The 18,877-nt window shown below is 52.1% G+C and overlaps 1 protein-coding gene across 3 annotated transcripts in view; it reads right to left on the reverse strand.

Annotated features, from left to right (window-relative positions):
* The window catches only part of LOC140425687 (uncharacterized), a 409,944-nt gene that overhangs the window by 16,379 nt on the left and 374,688 nt on the right, over positions 1-18,877 (reverse strand). For all 3 annotated transcript variants that reach the window (XM_072510184.1, XM_072510183.1, XM_072510185.1), the window contains one exon: positions 13,443-13,576. In XM_072510184.1, the coding sequence (XP_072366285.1) occupies positions 13,443-13,576 (134 nt within the window). The remainder of the gene's footprint in view (positions 1-13,442; positions 13,577-18,877) is intronic.

The following is an 18,877-nucleotide window of genomic DNA, read 5'->3' on the forward strand; positions in this document are numbered from 1 at the left end:
CCAGTCCCTTGCATCCTCAGTCGAATGGCAAGGCGGAAAAGGGCGTCCACATTGTGAAGCGGCTCCTCTGCAAGGCTGCTGATGCCGGATCTGACTTCTATTTAGCCCTGCTGGCCTATCGCTCGGCCCCACTGTCCACGGGCCTCTCGCCAACCCAGCTGTTGATGGGTCACACCCTCAGAACCACTGTGCCGTCCATTCATGCTCCTGACCTCGACCATGCTCCAGTATTGCAAAGGATGCAACAACAGCGTGCTCAGCAGAAGGTGGCACATGACGATCGGGCGACTGATCTTCCTGCCCTGGCGCCTGGAGACAATGTCCGCATACACCTACCAGAGGGTAGCTGGTCGGCAACCGCCGAGGTTCTCTGCCACGTGGCTCCCCGCTCATTCCTGGTTCGCATGCCTGATGGGTCTATTCGCCGCCGTAATCGGCAGGCCCTTTGTCTGGTTCCGCGCTCGCTACGAGACCATGCACTGGTGCCACGCCCTCCTATTGTCCCTGATGTCGCCTTTGTTGAGCTTCCTGCCACCTCTGCCTCTTCCTCTCTTGCCCGTGGCCAGGCCGATTCCTCAGCCGGTGGATCCTGACCCACCCTTGAGGCGGTCAACCCGAATTCGTCACCCATCTGAGAGACTTGACTTATGAGCCTGTTAGCACATTGGACTCACTGAATTGGTTTACAGTACTGTTAACGAGTTTCTTTTCTTGTCGTTCATTGTTCCAGAAGTTTTCTCTCGTCGTTTGCTGATTGCATTTGTTCTGTTATTGGTACAACCTCGTTGTTCTGTTGCACCTGACACCTTCCTCTGTATATAGTTCAGCCTCATGTACATGTTGTAAATATTGCACACACATACTCAGATGCACTCAGTACACATTTCTATTTATTAGCATGTAGGCACATATCTTTTGTGAAAGGGGAGGATGTCATGATATCCACATCAGCATATCATGGTGCAATCACACACACACTGATGGACAGGCAGTTGGACCAACCAGCACACACATAACATCGCAGCCAATCACCAGTGAGAGCACACGCACTACAAAACAGGGAACACCACAGTTCCCACTCATTCTACCAGGAGATAGCTCAGAGCACAGAGCTCACAGCGTGCCACTCAGACATAGAGCATGTGCTGAGTGCCTCACTAAGATAGTGATAGAGCTGGGTCCACAGGTTAGCTGGTGAAGCACGTACCCAAGCCAGCAGTTAGTTGTAACCATTGTTCAGATAATAAAACAGAGTTGTACCATCTACAGCCGTGTTGGATCATTTGTGCATCAGAACACCCAACACGACAGGCTGGAGAGATGGTGCAGCTGGGAGGGATTCAGATTCTTGAGGCATTGAGCCAAGTGCTGGGGAAGGTGGGATCTGCACAAACTGGACAGGTTGAACCCAAGCAGAACTGTTGGGAAGTATTTAAATTAGTGCAGCAGGGGGAGGGATCATGAGTAGGATCAGATATGTCAAATTTACATCGGGAAAATTAAGGTAGAAAATTAATGTTATAAAGTCTTCAGACATGGTAGAGTGGGAGATAAAAAAGGATGGGGAGTCGCACTAATGGTTAAAGAATCCATCCCAGAGAAGGGATGAAAGACTAAATGAGCCAACAAACGAGGCTTTATGGGTTGAGCTTAGAAATATACTACAGACCTCAAACAGTGAAAGATAGATAGAGGGCGCGAATTAATTGAGAGCTTGAGGAGGTCGTTAAATCGTGGGAGAGGCCAAAATCAATAACCACGCTGGGTGCCGATCTGTTTGCTATCTAACCAGCCCGCACCTGTTGGCAAAATCAGAATCCTGCTGTAGCATGATGGGGAACCAATAATCACCACTTAAGTCCAATCTCCATACAATTAACGGGAGGACCTGCTATCTAACTGCCTCCCCATTAAGTGGTCATGCGGGCACCAATTAGTACGATAAGACCAGAAGACCATAAGACATAGGAGCAGAATTAGGCCATTCGGCCCATCGAGTCTGCTCCGCCATTCAATTATGGCTGATATTTTCTCATCCCCATTTTCCTACCTTCTCCCATAACCCCTAATCCCCTTATTAATCAAGAACCTATCTATCTCTGTCTTAAAGACACTCCGTGTTTTGGCCTCCATAGCCATCTGCGGTAAAGACTTCCACAAATTCACCACCCTCTGGCTGAAGAAATTCCTCCTCATCTCTGTTTTAAAGGATCGCCCCTTTAGTCTGAGATGGTGTCCTCTGCTTCTAGTTTTTCCTACAAGTGGAAACATCCTCTCCACGTCCACTTTATCCAGGTCTCGCAATATCCTGTAAGTTTCAATAAGATCCCCCTTCATCCTTCTAAACTCCAACGAGTACAGACCCAGAGTCCTCAACCGTTTCTCATACGACAAGTTCAAAACAGGGGCTGGTTTAGCACACTGGGCTAAATCACTGGCTTTTAAAGCAGACCAAGGCAGGCCAGCAGCACAGTTCAATTCCCATACCAGCCTCCTACAAGTGGAAACATCCTCTCCATGTACACTCTATCCAGGCATCGCAGTATCATGTAGGTTTCAATAAGATCGTCCCTCATCCTTCTAAACTCACAGACCCAGAGTCCTCAGCTGTTTCTCATACAACAAGTTCTTCATTCCAAGGAGCAATCTTGTCAACCTCCTCTGGACATTCCTTTTTAAAAATGTGAAGCTGGCGGGAGGGCTGCTGTGGGGACCCGAGAAGGTGAATAGCCGTCTTCACTGACAAAGAGTCCGGGGCATTGAGGTTGCTGCTCCGGTGCTCGGAGGGGTTGGGGTCTGTAGTATACTTCCAGTGGTGTGATTACCCTTTTTCTATTTCTAAGCTCAACCCATAAAGCCTCGTTTGTTGACTCATTTAGTCTTTCATCCCTTCTCTGGGATGGATTCTTTAACCATTAGTGCGACTCCCCATCCTTTTTTATCTCCCACTCTATCATGTCTGAAGACTTTATAACCTTAATTTTCTACCTTAATTTTCCGGGTTGGGGGAGCCACCAGGGGGGCCACCCTTGGTCGGGGTAGGCTGCCATCGGGGGGAGGTTGCTGAGCAGGAGGTGGCTGCCCATGGACTGGGCTAGGCTTGGGTGGGGGACAGATGGGTGTCTCAGCGCCCGCTGGTCCACGGATTAAGTGAACACTTCACACATGGGAGGCACGGTAGCACCGTGGTTAGCACTGTTATTTCACAGCGCCAGGATCCCATGTTCAATTTGTGCTTGGGTCACTGTCTGTGCGGCGTCTGCATGTTCTCCCCATGTCTGCGTGAGTTTCCTCCGGGTGCTCCGGTTTCCTCCCACAAAAGTCCCAAAAGCCGTGCTGTTAATTGAATTTGACATTCTGAATTCTCCCTTTGTGTACCCAAACAAGCACCGTAGTGTGCCAACTGGGAGATTTTCACAGTAACTTCATTGCAGTGTTAATGTAAGCCTACTTGTGACACCAATAAAGATTATGAAAAAACCATGCTGACCTCTGGACCGTTCCAGGCGCAACCCCAGCCCCTGCCCACCTGCCCCACTGACCACCCATAACTCTAACTGAGGGCCATTGGCCGTGCGGCTGAGCACTTCATACATCGCAAGTGGATTCACGTGGTGGGCATGCCATGTAGAAAGTGGGAATTATTGCCCAGCATCCCAATCAGACCGTGATGCCCAGACAGGGAGCCTGAATGCTGCAGGAGGCAGCACCTAGGGTGCAGTGGCCAACATCCAAGCACCCATGGGCTTGGCCCGGGCATCGGAGACATCTCCACGCCTAAAGGGTGGGTGTGTGCACTGGGGAGGGGACCAGCGCCCTGTCGAGGTAACGTTACATGCGGGTGTCTGGGTACAGGATCTGGGTCCACTGATCAAGTTCAAGGGCAATTAGGGATGGGCAACAAATGCTGGCCCAGTCAGAGAAACCCACATCCCAAGAACGAATAAAAAGAAATCTGCCTCTCCTGACTGCCTCTCCTCTTGCTCTGGCATTACACTTCCAACTCATCCACTCATTTATTGGAAAAGTGATGGAAAGTGGTTGACATTGTTATCAAGTTCCTCAGAAATAACTAAGTCTCTGATGTTCTGCTTGGTTTTCCAGGACCACTCGGCTGCAGACCTCATTGCCCAAACATGGATAAAATAAAGTGAATTCCAAGGGTGAGGTCAGAGTGACTGCTCTCAACATCAAAACAGTCTTTATTCAAGTCTGAAACCAGGACCTTTAGCAAAATTAAAATCAAAGGGAATTGGAGCGGTGGATCTTTCACTGGTTGGAGTCATACCTAATACAAATGAAGATGGGTAAGATGGTTGGAGGGCGATTATTTTAGCCTCAGGATATCACTGCAGAAGTTTCTCAGGTTCTTGTCTAGACACGGCGAACAGGCCATGGGTCAGGGTGACCCCCCAAGGACTGGGGTGGTGCCTAGGCATGGACCGCCATTGCTGCGGCCTGCAAGTCAGCCATCTTGCTGAGCACCCCACTGACCACCCACCTTGGCACCTGGTTCTGCAGAGTGACACGAGCTGTATGGGTGCCCTCATCCCACTGCCCCCACACCCCAGCCCCCACCCTCCGCCCCACCCGCCACAATACCACCTCACCATCCCCCGGCCACCACCCGGCGGTGGGGCATCAGCTGGCCCACCCAAGAACAATGCCCTTAGCCCCTATGGGGGCATCAGGCATGGCCACAAAGCATATCCCTGGCAAGGGCACCAGCTAATGGTACCCCTGGTAGCAGGGGCCCCCATGGTGCTGGACACTGACAGGTTCAGGAGTGCGGGATGGGGGTGACATGCGGGGTTAGGGTCCGCAATGCCAGCCGGGGCCACCTTGTTGCCCATTGGTCCTGGTTGGGTACAGGGATATGCACCATGCTAACATGTCTGTCATTCACAGGAGTATGTTGGAACAGCACCACGGGCAGCAGCAGAGCCTGCCCCAGAAGAACAGGAGGCAGCCGCTCAGGGTGGAGAGCTGCCACCCCCCCCCCATCCCCTCCCCTCCCCCCCACCAAGAGGCTGAGGAAGAGGAGGTGCAAAAGAGGTGCTGCATGAGCCTCGTGAGTAGCGCCAACACCTGTCACTCGAGGACCTGTCGGACAGGTCCTCGAGTGACAGGCGTTGGCGGTACACACGTGGCTCATGCAGCACCTCCTTTCAGACAGGGCATGCCATCGAAGACTCCAGCTGAGCAGGGAGACAGTGTGACATATCTGCCAGATCGTGGAGAACCTGGCACTGCGGGGGAATAGGGAAGGACACCCGCGCCCGGTGGCCTTCCAGGCACCGAGTGGGAAACTGTACAGGATCTCACAGAACTCGTGTACAGATGCATCTTCGCCGCCACGGAAGGCCTATATGCCCGAGCGGCACAATATATCCATTTCAATGTGGAGCGAGCTCACCAGGATGCCTGGGCAGCGAGGTTCGCCGCCATTGCCGACTAGCTCCAAGTCGACGGGATGTATGTCGCCGTATGAGCAGCAACAGATGACAGGCCACTCCACACAAACCGAAAGGGGTTCTACGCGACAAATGTTTAGCCGATATGTGACCATCAGCTGTGCATCATGCACATCTGCGCCTGATACCTGGGCAGTGTGCACGCCGCCTTCATCCTGGCACACTTGACGATTCCTGACCTCTCTGAAACGCCCCCCCCCCCCACCACTCCATCTGGCGGTTGGCTCCTGGGCGACAGGGGTTATCCGTTGCAGTCGTGGTTGATGACGCCTATCCAGAGGCCACAGACCGACACATAGAACTGCTACAATAGCATCCAAACTGCGACCAGCGGCGTGATTGAGCAGTGCTTTGGCATCCTGAAGATACGGTTCAGGTGCCTGGACTGCTCTGGAATGGCCCTTCAGCATGGCACTGAGAGGGTCGCTCGCATTGTGGCAGCCTGCTGCATCCTCTACAAGATCATGCAGCAGCGGGGCGATGTGCCGGGGGAGGAGGATGAACGGCAGCACTCCTCCGATGAGGAGGATGCAGGGGAGGGCGTAAATGGGCAGTACATGGGGCCCAGGCAGGCATGGGAGGCTGCACGACGTGTGCGCCAGGGCCAACGCTCACGGGATACTCTGATCGCCTCCAGGTTCACTGACTAGGGGAGAGGAGGACTAGTCAGGGGCACAGACACTGCATCCCGCCCGCACCCCCCCCCCTTCAACCCGGACACCCCCACGTCTGCAACCCCCTCCATGATACATGCCTGCTGCACTACGGGGATGTGGGCCCTGGGTTGTTAGTAACAGTTAATAATAACAATATTAGTAACATGGGATAGAGGATGATGACAATCCGCTCTGTAATTAGCTCTGATGCTCCACATCATAGAATTTACAGTTCAGAAGGTGGCCATTCGGCCTATCAAGTTAACACCGGCCCTTGAAAGAGCACCCTATTTAAGCCCATGCCTGACTCGTGCCCACGGTAGCACTTTCCATCCTCCACAAGGGTGATCCCTGCATTTGAGCTGGCTATTCCATCACATGGGGCGGTGGTGGTGGGGAGCCCAGCCTGCCCACAACGCCCGCCCATTCCCCCCCGGCCCCCTCCCGTGTCCCCTCTCTGGCCATCCCAGACCAGCCCACCCCTGACAGAGCACCGAGGCAGGTTGTAAAAGTGTGAAGAGGTGTTTAATGTGCACAAATATATACATACATAGGGCCTAGCTCCTATAACTAAACTGTGCCCTGCAGCTATGCCAAATTAACTAGTGTCTAACTTTCTGGCCTTACGGGCCCGAACACTATGTCCATGTGGATGCCCAGATGGAACATCAGGAGTGCAGGCGGCATGCTGTGATTTCCGCCCTGTGACCGGGTCCCCGTTGGCGGTTGTCTTCTGGGCGACTGGTCTTTTTGGGCCTGGCTGCTGCTTGGGTGTCCCAGGTGGCGTGGTGGCGCCCTGTTCTGCCTATTGCCCACCACATGCGCCACAGACAGTGTGGGGGGGGGGGGGAGTCCGAGGTGCTGCCGTGTTCTGGAACCTCCCCTGCGGGAGTCACCGGCAAGGGCCCCATCTCCTTCCTTGGGGTGCACAATGACCCCCGTGCTACTTCGTCACAAGACGGGGGTGCAAGCAGAGCTATGTCCTGAGGCATCTCCGCCACTTGTCGCTGACAATCCTGTAGGCTTGCTCTGGTCTCGACCATGCCATGCAACACAGGGGGTGGATCAGATCTGTCCGTGACAGTGTCACATCACGCTGTGACTGTGCCATTTCCCTCTGGGACTGGGCCACCTCCCTCTGTGTTTGAGCCAATTAGGCCAGTGCCTGGACAATGCCGCCGACGTTCTCAGCCATGGCCTGCTGTGACTGGGCCACGCTCAGGAGCGCCACTGCAATGTCTAGATGACTCTGGCACATGGCTGTCTATAAGAGGACAGTCCTGTCCTGGGCCTCAGCCAGCGCCTGAACAGAATGCCCCAGGCCTTGGACATATCTATAGCCAAAACCCTCGCCCCCAATGCATCCACTGCGGACACTGCACAACACCCTGAGGTGTTGCCTGGGTGGCATGCATGGTCGACACCACGTCCTGCTCCTGCATGCAGTTGGACTCCTCCAACTTCACCTGCAGGTGCGGGATGCTCACCGACAACCCCTCATGTAGTCCCTGGCTCTGTGACTCTGTGACTGCATCTCCACAATCGATGGAACTGTATGGTAGTCACCAGTGTTGTATTATATTGTATATACTGCACTGCATACGAGGGTATTACGGTAAGACCCCTGTACTACAGGTACGGGGTAGATCCCTGCCTGCTGGCTCCGCCCAGTAGGCGGAGTATAAATGTGTGTGCTCTCCGAACTGCAGCTATTTCGGCAGCAGCTGTAGGAGGCTACATATCTCTGTGTAATAAAGCCTCGATTCCCCTCTACTCTTGTCTCATCGTAATTGATAGTGCATCAGACTGTCCGTTCCAGAAGCCCGACACCCATCTGGACGGCAGCTAGTCCCTGGGGTAGGCCTGCCGTCCGACCATCTGCCCCTTTGATTGTATGATGTACCAGAGCAGATGTATGGTGTGCACCAGAGAGTGTCCGAGGAGTCTCCACAGAGTATCTCTGGGATGGTGGAGGGTGTTGGAGACAGCTGTGATGGGAAATTTGTGTCATCCCCGGACTCGAGCGGGTGTCCTGGGTTTTGGATCAAGAGATGTCTTCGTCGCTAGTAGGCACATGAGGGGGGGGGCTCAGGCTGTGCCACCGGCTGGGGAAAAGGGACCCGTCTCATCACCAGCAGGTCATGCAAGACAAGTCAAGACACATGATTAGATCGCAGGCCGGGGGGGGAGTGGGGATGGTAGGACTGGTGGGGATGAGTGTGATGTGGGGATGAGGGTGGTATGGGGGTGAAGGTGTGGAGGTGAGGGTGGTGTGGGGTGAGGTTGGGATGTGAATGGTGTGGGGGTTAGGGTGAGGGTGGTGGGGGGGGCGAGGATGGTGTGGGGGTAGTGGCGGGGTGACAGACGTGTCATGGAGAACCACAACTAAGCAGGGTCTCACTTCCTCGCCCCCGGCCGACCTCCAACCGGGCGATTTCCCCTTTCTTCTCACTTGCCAACCACATCCGGGGCTTTTTGCTCAGCCACGGTGAGGGACCCCGGGTCAAGCGGTCCCCCTCAAGTTTTTATCCGCTCCGACTGGTCGTTGGGGGGGGGAATGAAAATGGCAGTGTTAGACAGTCCGACGCATGCAGCCCAGGGTAGCTGGCGGCCTCAGTGGCCAGGGCACCTGACCATGGCAGCCAGTATGGGTGTTGGCATGTGGTGCAAGATGGGGTTCAGCGCTCTCCTGGTGGAGGGATGTGTGGGATGGGTGTTCGTACCAGGGGCACATGCTGCCTTCTCACCCTAGCCGCACTGAGGTGGTTGTGGAGTTTTTTATGCCACTGCAGACTGGTCCAGCCAGTGTTGCTCTGCCACCTGCGCCCAGGCACAGAGAACAGCAGGCAGCCTCCTTCCCGGCCAGGTTACAGGGTGACCTACCTCCCTTCCACCATGCCCAGGAGGAGCTCGGAATCTGTGAACGGTGGTGCCTTGCATCTTGCTGCCATTTTGTTGGCTGGGAGGGTGTCTGTGGGGGTGCAGTGTGTATGTATGGCTGTTGCTTGTCAGCCTCCTGAGTGTCAATCATGAATCCAGCAAATCCCACACCATTTCTTACTGGAATCCATCCACATGGCACTGGTGCTAGCCCCTTAACAGTCGCAGAATCGGTTTGGGTGCGGCACCAGTTTTGTTGTTGCGTTAGTCCATGAATCTGCCCCGGCGTCAACACTTAGGGTGGGATACTTTGTTGCCCGACGCTGAAGTAGTATTCGGCGATCGGGCAGAGAATCCCCGCTTGCGACCGAATCAGGGGGACACTATTTGGCCGGCCAGGTCCTTGCGCAGCCGAGGCCATGCTGTACGGCGCAATCGACGGCAATTCTCCGGCCATTTATCTCGGGAATGCTGGGCGTTTTATCCGGTGCGCTGCTAGCCACCCACCGGGTGGAGCATCGGTGCAGAGGCGGCGCTGACTTTATCATTGTAAAACTAGATACTTCCTTCGAACATAGGCTCAAAATCGGAGAATCCAGCCCTTAGTCTCAAGAACGGAGAATCCAGAAGGTGATCTCTACTACCTTTCAGCAGAAGGGTAGCATAGGAACATCACCACCTGCAAGTTCCTGTGCAAGCCACACATCATCTTGACATGGGACTACAGGATAATTAAAAAAAACAAAGAACAAAGAAAAGTACAGCACAGAAACAAGCCCTTCGGCCCACCAAGCCCATGCGATCATGATGCCTTAACTAAAAGAAATCCCTCTGCCCTTACTCGGTCCATATTCCTCTATTTCCTCCCTATCCATCCAGATGCCTCTTAAATGTTGCTAATGTGCCTGCTTCTACCACATCCTCTGGCAGCACATTCCAAGCACCCACCACTGTGTGAAAATCTTACCCCGCACATCTCCCTTAAACTTTCCCCCTCTCACCTTGAACCTGTGCCCCTTGTAATTGACACTTCCACCCTTAGAAAAAGCCTCTGACTATCCACCTTGTTTATGTCTCTCAGAATTTTGTAGACCTCTATCAGGTCACCCGTCAGCCTCCGTCTTTCCAGTGAAAACAATCCTAGTTTATTCAACCTCTCCTTGAGACCAGGCAACACCCTGGTGAATCTTCTTTGCACTCTCTCCAAGGCTTCCACGTCCTTCTGATAATGCGGTGACCAGAACTGCAATAAGTACAAAGAATAAAGAACAAAGAAATGTACAGCACAGGAAAAGGCCCTTCGGCCCTCCAAGCCCGTGCCGACCATGCTGCCCGACTAAACTACAATCTTCTACACTTCCTGGGTCCGTATCCCTCTATTCCCGTCCTATTCATGTATTTGTCAAGATGCCCCTTAAATGTCACTATCATCCCTGTTTCCACCACCTCCTCCGGTAGCGAATTCCAGGCACCCACTACCCTCTGCGTAAAAAACTTGCCTCGTACATCTACTCTAAACCTTGCCCCTCTCACCTTAAACATATGCCCCCTAGTAATTGACCCCTCTACCCCGGGGAAAAGCCTCTGACTATCCACTCTGTCTATGCCCCTCATAATTTTGTATACCTCTATCAGGTCTCCCCTCAACCTCCTTCGTTCCAGTGAGAACAAACCGAGTTTATTCAACCGCTCCTCATAGCTAATGCCCTCCATACCAGGCAACATTCTGGTAAATCTCTTCTGCACCCTCTCTAAAGCCTCCACATCCTTCTGGTAGTGTGGCGACCAGAATTGAACACTATACTCCAAGTGTGGCCTAACTAAGGTTCTATACAGCTGCAACATGAGTTGCCAATTCTTATACTCAATGCCCCGGCCAATGAAGGCAAGCATGCCGTATGCCTTCTTGACTACCTTCTCCACCTGTGTTGCCCCTTTCAATGACCTGTGGACCTGTACTCCTAGATCTCTTTGACTTTCAATACTCTTGAGGGTTCTACCATTCACTGTATATTCCCTACCTGCATTAGACCTTCCAAAATGCATTACCTCACATTTGTCCGGATTAAACTCCATCTGCCATCTCTCCGCCCAAGTCTCCAAACAATCTAAATCCTGCTGTATCCTCCGACAGTCCTCATCGCTATCCGCAATTCCACCAACCTTTGTGTCGTCTGCAAACTTACTAATCAGACCAGTTACATTTTCCTCCAAATCATTTATATATACTACAAACAGCAAAGGTCCCAGCACTGATCCCTGTGGAACACCACTGGTCACAGCCCTCCAATTAGAAAAGCATCCTTCCATTGCTACTCTCTGCCTTCTATGGCCTAGCCAGTTCTGTATCCACCTTGCCAGCTCACCCCTGATCCCGTGTGACTTCACCTTATGTACTAGTCTACCATGAGGGACCTTGTCAAAGGCCTTACTGAAGTCCATATAGACAACATCCACTGCCCTACCTGCATCAATCATCTTAGTGACCTCCTCGAAAAACTCTATCAAGTTAGTGAGACACGACCTTCCCTTCACAAAACCGTGCTGCCTCTCACTAATATGTCCATTTGCTTCCAAATGGGAGTAGATCCTGTATCGAAGAATTCTCTCCAGTAATTTCCCTACCACTGAAGTAAGGCTCACCGGCCTGTAGTTCCCGGGATTATCCTTGCTACCCTTCTTAAACAGAGGAACAACATTGGCTATTCTCCAGTCCTCCGGGACATCACCTGAAGACAGCGAGGATCCAAAGATTTCTGTCAAGGCCTCAGCAATTTCCTCTCCAGCCTCCTTCAGTATTCTGGGGTAGATCCCATCAGGCCCTGGGGACTTAGCTACCTTAATATTTTTTAAGACACCCAACACCTCGTCTTTTTGGATCTCAATGTGACCCAGGCTATCTACACACCCTTCTCCAGACTCAACATCTACCAATTTCTTCTCTTTGGTGAATACTGATGCAAAGTATTCATTTAGTACCTCGCCCATTTCCTCTGGCTCCACACATAGATTCCCTTGCCTATCCTTCAGTGGGCCAACCCTTTCCCTGGCTACCCTCTTGCTTTTTATGTACTTGTAAAAAGCCTTGGGATTTTCCTTAACCCTATTTGCCAATGACTTTTCGTGACCCCTTCTAGCCCTCCTGACTCCTTGCTTAAGTTCCTTCCTACTTTCCTTATATTCCACGCAGGCTTCGTCTGTTCCCAGCCTTTTAGCCCTGACAAATGCCTCCTTTTTCTTTTTGACGAGGCCTACAATATCTCTCGTCATCCAAGGTTCCCGAAAATTGCCGTATTTATCCTTCTTCCTCACAGGATCATGCTGGTCCTGAATTCCTTTCAACTGCCACTTGAAAGCCTCCCACATGTCAGATGTTGATTTGCCCTCAAACATCCAAATGCGTCCTAACCAAGGTTTTATATAGCTGCAATATGATTTCCCAACTCCTGTACACAATGCCCTGGCTGATGAATGAAAGCTTACTATATGTCTTCTTAATCACCTTGGCCACCTGTGTTGCCACCTTTAGGGAACTGTGGGCCTGCACGCCCAGATCCCTCTGTACATTAATGTTCCTAAGGGTTCTGCCATTTACAGTATAATTCATGCCTAGATTTGAGCCTCCAAAATGCATCACCTCGAATTTGTCCGGATTAAACTCCATCTGCCATTTCTGTGCCCAATCGCCAATCTATGTAGGTCCTGTTGTATCCTCTGACAATCCTCGGCACTATCAGCAACTCCGCCAATGTTCTTGCACTGAAGCAAACGCAGTCCAGACCTAAAGTCCTGTTGAGATCTGCCTGCTCTTACTCTGCGCTATGTTTTTCTCAGTCTCGCTTTTTTCCCCAGTCTCTACACTTACATGGTCTGAAGCTATTCCAAAATATGGCTCAACTCCACCTTTTGAAAGATAATTAAGTGTAGTCACCAAATGCTAGTCTTGCCAGCAGCAAGCAGAATCGCTGAATGAAAAACCATTCTGAGAATAGCCTTAATTTTATAATAATAATTATTGTCACAAGTAGGCTTACATTAACACTGCAATGAAGTTACTGTGAAAATCCCCTAGTCGCCACATCACAGCGCCAGCTCAGGTACACTGAGGGAGAATTCAGAATGTCCAATTCACCTAACAGCACGTCTTTCGGGACTTGTGGGAGGAAACCGGAGCACCTGGTGGAAACCCACACAGGCACAGGGAGAACGTGCAGACTCCGCACAGACAGTGACCCAAGCCAGGAATCGAACCTGGGACCCTTGAGCTGCGAAGCAACAGTGCTAACCACTGTGTTACCACACCGCCCAAGCTTATGTGGTACTGGGGGATGGGGCAAATGACTTCCTTTTGTGCTGGAAGTTTGTAAGATTGCAAAAAAGGTATCCTGATCCCTTCCTAAAAATATATACAGCTCCACTTCAGCATACTGACCTCAATGATGTTTGCACTGATATCAGCTATTCTGAATCCATACAATCGGATCTTATCAGTGAAGATGTAAGTCAAAACTCGACGATCTAACTGAAAGGCAATTTCTCCAAGAACACGATGCAATGTATCCGATTCTGTAAGAAATAATTACAGTCAGTAAAAATTCATCAATTTAGAGGATATTATTCAGTTCAACCGACCCATTCTTCGAAGTGAACCAGTGGAACCATTAACTGAAAGGCAGTTAACACTAAGTACATTCCCTTCCTTTCATAACCCAAGACATTTCAGGACTCAATCAAATCATGGTGCGCTATTCTCCGGAAAAATTTCCAAGTATGCTAGCGAGCGGCAATTGTTGCGAGTTTCCCGGCACTCGGCCCAGCGAGTCCAGGAACGTTATTGAACGTTAAATGGTCCACTAAATGTTGTCTCGCTGGCTTCTCGCCCCAAATGGTGGCTCGCCAGCTGATTCGCCGGCCTGTGCTCGCCAGCCCTCCACTAACAAGGTCGAGCAGCACTTAAGCTGCATTTGCTCAGCCAAACTCAGCCAGCTCACATCGATGGTGCCCAGGAGGCCAGCCCCAAGATTCAGGAATGCTGACCTGGGGAGGCTCCTGTACACAGTGGAGGACAGGAGGGATGTCCTATTCTCCTGGGGGTCCCATCCCTCCCCCGCTTCAAGGACGCATCCACCACCCCCAAACACCCAGGCGATTCACCAGCAATCCCTTCACACACACCCCTCCCCCACAACTGTGACTAACGATGCCCTCTCTGTGTCTCCTCAGGAAAAGCTCTCCCATAATCGGCGGGAGAGGGCCCAGACTTGCGGTGAAGTGCCGGACTTGAGAATCCTCGCCTCCTTCAAGGAGCGTGTCCTGGTGGTGACTGGGTGGCCGAGGACAGGGCGGAAACCAATGTGGAGGCTGGCGGATGCCGCGGAGGCGAGGAACCACTTGGCTCTACCCGGAGGACCTGTTAAACATTAGTGATTACCTCACTGACTGAACCATCCCTCCCACTGACCACATGTCAATTCTCCTGGCTCATCCCTGGCGATCCCCCTCTGCAGCCTCCCAGGAGACAACGTCGGAGGAGAGCTCCGTGGATGCCACCGTTATAATTGCCTCACAGCTGTCATTCCCACCCTCCACCAGCGCAGATACACACACCTCGGTGGGGCATATTAGTGGACAGGCTTCTGGGGCACAATCTGCTGAGCACCACACTGCTGATGATGCACATCTGGTGGAGGCAGGAACCCGCAGGCAAGACAGCATTGTGTTGAGCTTCTGGAACACGGTTTCCCGGAGCTGATGGAGATGATAGGGAGTGGCCAGGATATTTCAAAGGGAGGTACCAGTGTCACCCCAGCAAATCCATAGCCATTTGGAGGAGTCCCAGAGGCTACGGGCGTAGATGTCACTGGTAATGAGTGGCACCGAGGCAAACACTGATAGGATGGCGACCGCAGTGGAGAGCCTGGTGCAGGACGTCAGCACCATGAGTGAAGGTGTCCAAGGCGTCACGCAGTCGATGACAGCTATGGCTAAGGGTCCCAGCAGTATGTCTGCCTCACTGGGGATATCACCCAGTACCAGGCCAACCTTGATAAGGTTCAGCGGAGCCTGTCCCTGTCGCAGGTGGGCATTGCTGAGTAGCTGAAGAGCTTGGCCCAATCACTGTGGAGCATCACCGAGGGCATCGACACGATGATGCGGACCATGGGGAACCGTGAGAGCTGGCAGAGCCAGATGGTGCAGAGGCAACCAGCTGCCCCTCCATCACAAGGTGAACCCCAGGGCCCTGTGGGCACCGAGCAGGAGGGGGCGCTGGGACCGGGACCCATCCCATTGGGCGGCGACAGTGGCCACCAGCTCTCCTGAGTTCCATCCCTCTGATGAGGCCGTGTCTTGGGGTCAGCACACGGGACAGGGTGGCACAGCTATACATGTGCCGTTGACAAGTAAGCCGGGTTCACCGGCCCCAGAGCCCCAAGAGAATGCCCGCCAGGGGCATCGAAGGCCAAGGGATGAGGTAAGCAGCTGGCTGCCTCCACCTCAGATGTGCATCCTGGGGAGTGTAGCCACCTGGGTTGGCCAACTCCCGACGTAAAATGGAGAACAGCAAAGGCTGAAGGGAAATTTAGCCAACAGAGGCAGAAACTAGCAGGTGCAAGTTTACTGTGTATTAAACTCTGCAAAAGCCCAGACAGCATTGATACAAGCAGCCATCTGCATAATAATGTAGCAGCCATCTACATACTAATAAGCGATCCCCAGGAACAATCAAAACATTTGGGATAAACAAGGCCAAGCCAGACTCCTCGGCGCCAGCAGGAGCCAACACAAAAGAGGTTAACGGACACCTCAAGACTGCCCATCGATCAGGGAACCGCTCCAGTATTGGGGAAATCGAACCAAGCGATTGGAACGAAGTCCAATCACTTGGAACCAGGTACAGGGTCCGCCCCGAAAGGCGGGAAGCCCCTGGGGACTATAAAGTTAAGCCCCCAAGTTTAAATCGTCCTTCTTGACCGGGTCACTCAGCAACGCGAACCAACCCTTGAGAGTGACCGGTTCAGCTGCCGCCAAGAGCCCGTATGTCTTAAGTCAACGCTCGCTACGAGATAGGCGCTCCTAGCTACCAGTCCGTACCAACTTTGAATCCCGCAGACTCAGAACCTGAATGAAAGGCCATTTGTTCCCCTGACCTGGTGGGCCAGTCCGAAGGTAAGTATAGGCCTGTTAGTTGTAGAAGTAGCTTAGAAGTAGAATTTATGCATGAGTAGCGATTACTGTGTATAATAAATGTGCTTTGATTTGAATCTTACTAATTGGTGTATTGAGTTATTGATCATTACTTGAACTTGAACCTCGTGGCGGTATCATAAAGCTACCTGGCGACTCGAGAGCAAAGGTTATAAAACAGAGCCAATTGAACCAACCAAAAGTTAGCAATATATTACTGGCGACATCTGACGGGACCCAATCTAGAAGTGGCTTAACCACTCCGGGAGAACCCAAAAATTTGAATTAGAGATCCAATTGGGAACAGAAAGCCACAAGTGTTCAAGCAGTTCTGATCGGTCCTCATAATTCGGAAGTGTGTTAAATGCATGCGTAACTAACAGGGCGATAAGGTAATACCGATAGATTTTTTGTTGCGACAAAACTGTCGGGAGTTTGTATTTCGGAAAATAGCGAAAGCCGTACCCTTAATTACAGCACTGCCTTAGTACCCCTTGTTCCAAATTTAAGAAAGCATTCAGATAGGAAAGATGGCAATGCAGGCAATGCAACGCCTCATGAACCCCGAAGAATTCATGGTCGCAGCGACCAGCAGCAGTAGAGTAGGACAATGTCCTGTTTGGAAAGAGGAAATCAGGAAGTACCTCAAAGGGAAAGGATGGCCCCTTTGGAGTGAATTCTGTAACAATGAGGAAACAGGTCCTGGGAGTATAGGACATACTTGGTGGGAGAAACTGAGCGAGATTCACAAGAAGAGCTTAGGAAAAGCTCGAAAGCCGATGGCAATCGTGTCCTGTTTGGCACAATTGCGAGGCACAGAGGAGGTCATTAGGATGCTCCGGAAATAGATAGAAGGCATACATCGAATGAGCATGGTCGATGTCAGTGAGGTAGAAAGAGAGAACGTAGAGTTAAGGAGGCAGTTGGCAGCAAAGGACGGAGAGGTGGATGATGCCAAGTGGGCACACCAGTCTTGTCTGGCGCACTTAAGCAGCTTCCAGTCCCAGTACGAAAAGGCCTATCAGGACACGCAACGTGCAGTCCTGGTACGAGAGGAAACCGAGAAGCAGGTAGAGGCATTGCAGAGGCAGTGTAGTGACCTGAAGGCAGCATTAAGAGCACTCCATGCTGCCACCATGGAGCAAAGACAAAGCTCACTGGACCACGCAAAGTGCCGGAAGCAGATTGCAGAACTCCAATCTCTGCTTTCAGTTCAAAAAGGATTCCAGGTAACCTTTGGATCAAAGTTAGATGAGGAAGACAGCCCTGATTGGGAAGAGTTAAATGAGACAGCGCAGAGATATGTTCAGGGAACATGTGCGCAGCGAAAGCCCCAAAAGAGGAAAGCGCACCAATCCCCCACCGACCAGATAGTTCAGGCTCCAATGACCCCAGTCAGCACCCACCACACAGCCACATCGGACGACATGGAATTTCTGTACACCACCCCCTTAACAGTGACCCAATTACGGGACGCGTGCGAGAAAATCACACAGTTCCTCCCCACCTCAGACCCCCACCATTTCTTTGCCAGAGTAACGCAGCAGGCGACCATGTACGGCCTGGATGAGCGTGCGCACGTAAAGCTCACAGTTTTGAGTTTAGACCCTTCGGTCGTAGCAGCCCTTCCCGACCCACAGAATGTAGGAGGAGGCACCCTTGCAGAAATGCATACCGCGATCCTAGACGCAATCGGGTATAACAGGGGTGACCCCGTAGATGGCAGGCAAAAGAAAACCGAGCACCCCAAAGTGTTTGCTGGACGCCTGTGGATCCATTTTGCAGCAGTTTTCGGAGACTTAGACCACGCCCATTTGTCCCCAGACAACATGGCCAAATGGACCCGCACCCTTATCTCCCATGCCACAGAAACAGGACAGAAAGCTTGTGCGAATTATGACCCCTCAGAGGAGGCTCATAATGAGAAATGGGTCGTAAAAAGATTGTCCCGCGCCTGGGAGCAGTCTGTACAAAACAAACCAGCAGTTAAAAATCCCGAAGAACGGACTTCTGGGTGCGGCGATGACCAGCTGAGTCGCACGTTTCGGCACCTCCCTTTGGAACGGACTTTTGGGCTCTTATTAGGAGCCCCAACGGCAATTTTTGACGGCTAAAACCATTGTGCGGTGAAATAGAAGGGAATCCCCCCGGATATATATGGAGAAAGGAGAGAGTAGTGGCTGGATTGCAGAGGATCCTCAGGAGCAGCGGCAAGGAAGGGAAGCTCGAAGCAAGATGGCGTTGGAAGGTGGCTGTTTGGTATGGGGCCCGGAGCAACAAGAATTCCTGCGGCGCTGCGTGGAAGAGCTGAAGAAGGAGGTGTTGGCCCCGATGCTACAGGTGATTGAAGGGCTAAAGGAGGCACAGAAGACCCAGGAGTTGGAGCTTTGTGATGTGAAGGCAAAGGCTGCCGAGAATGAGGATGAAATACAGGGCCTGGTGGTGAAGACAGAGACGCACGAGGCACTGCATAAAAGGTGTGTAGAGAGGCTGGAAGCCCTGGAGAATAACTTGAGGAGGAAGAACTTAAGAGTTTTGGGTCTTCCCGAAGGTGCAGAGGGGGAGGACGTCGGGGCATATGTGAGCACATTGCTTCACTCGTTAATGGGACCGGAGGCCCCGACGGGCCCCTTGGAAGTGGAGAGAGCATATCGAGTCCTTGCGCGAAGACCAAAGGCAGGA

The sequence above is a fragment of the Scyliorhinus torazame genome, chromosome 6, assembly GCF_047496885.1.
Source record: "Scyliorhinus torazame isolate Kashiwa2021f chromosome 6, sScyTor2.1, whole genome shotgun sequence".
In the NCBI taxonomy this organism is placed as follows: domain Eukaryota; kingdom Metazoa; phylum Chordata; class Chondrichthyes; order Carcharhiniformes; family Scyliorhinidae; genus Scyliorhinus; species Scyliorhinus torazame.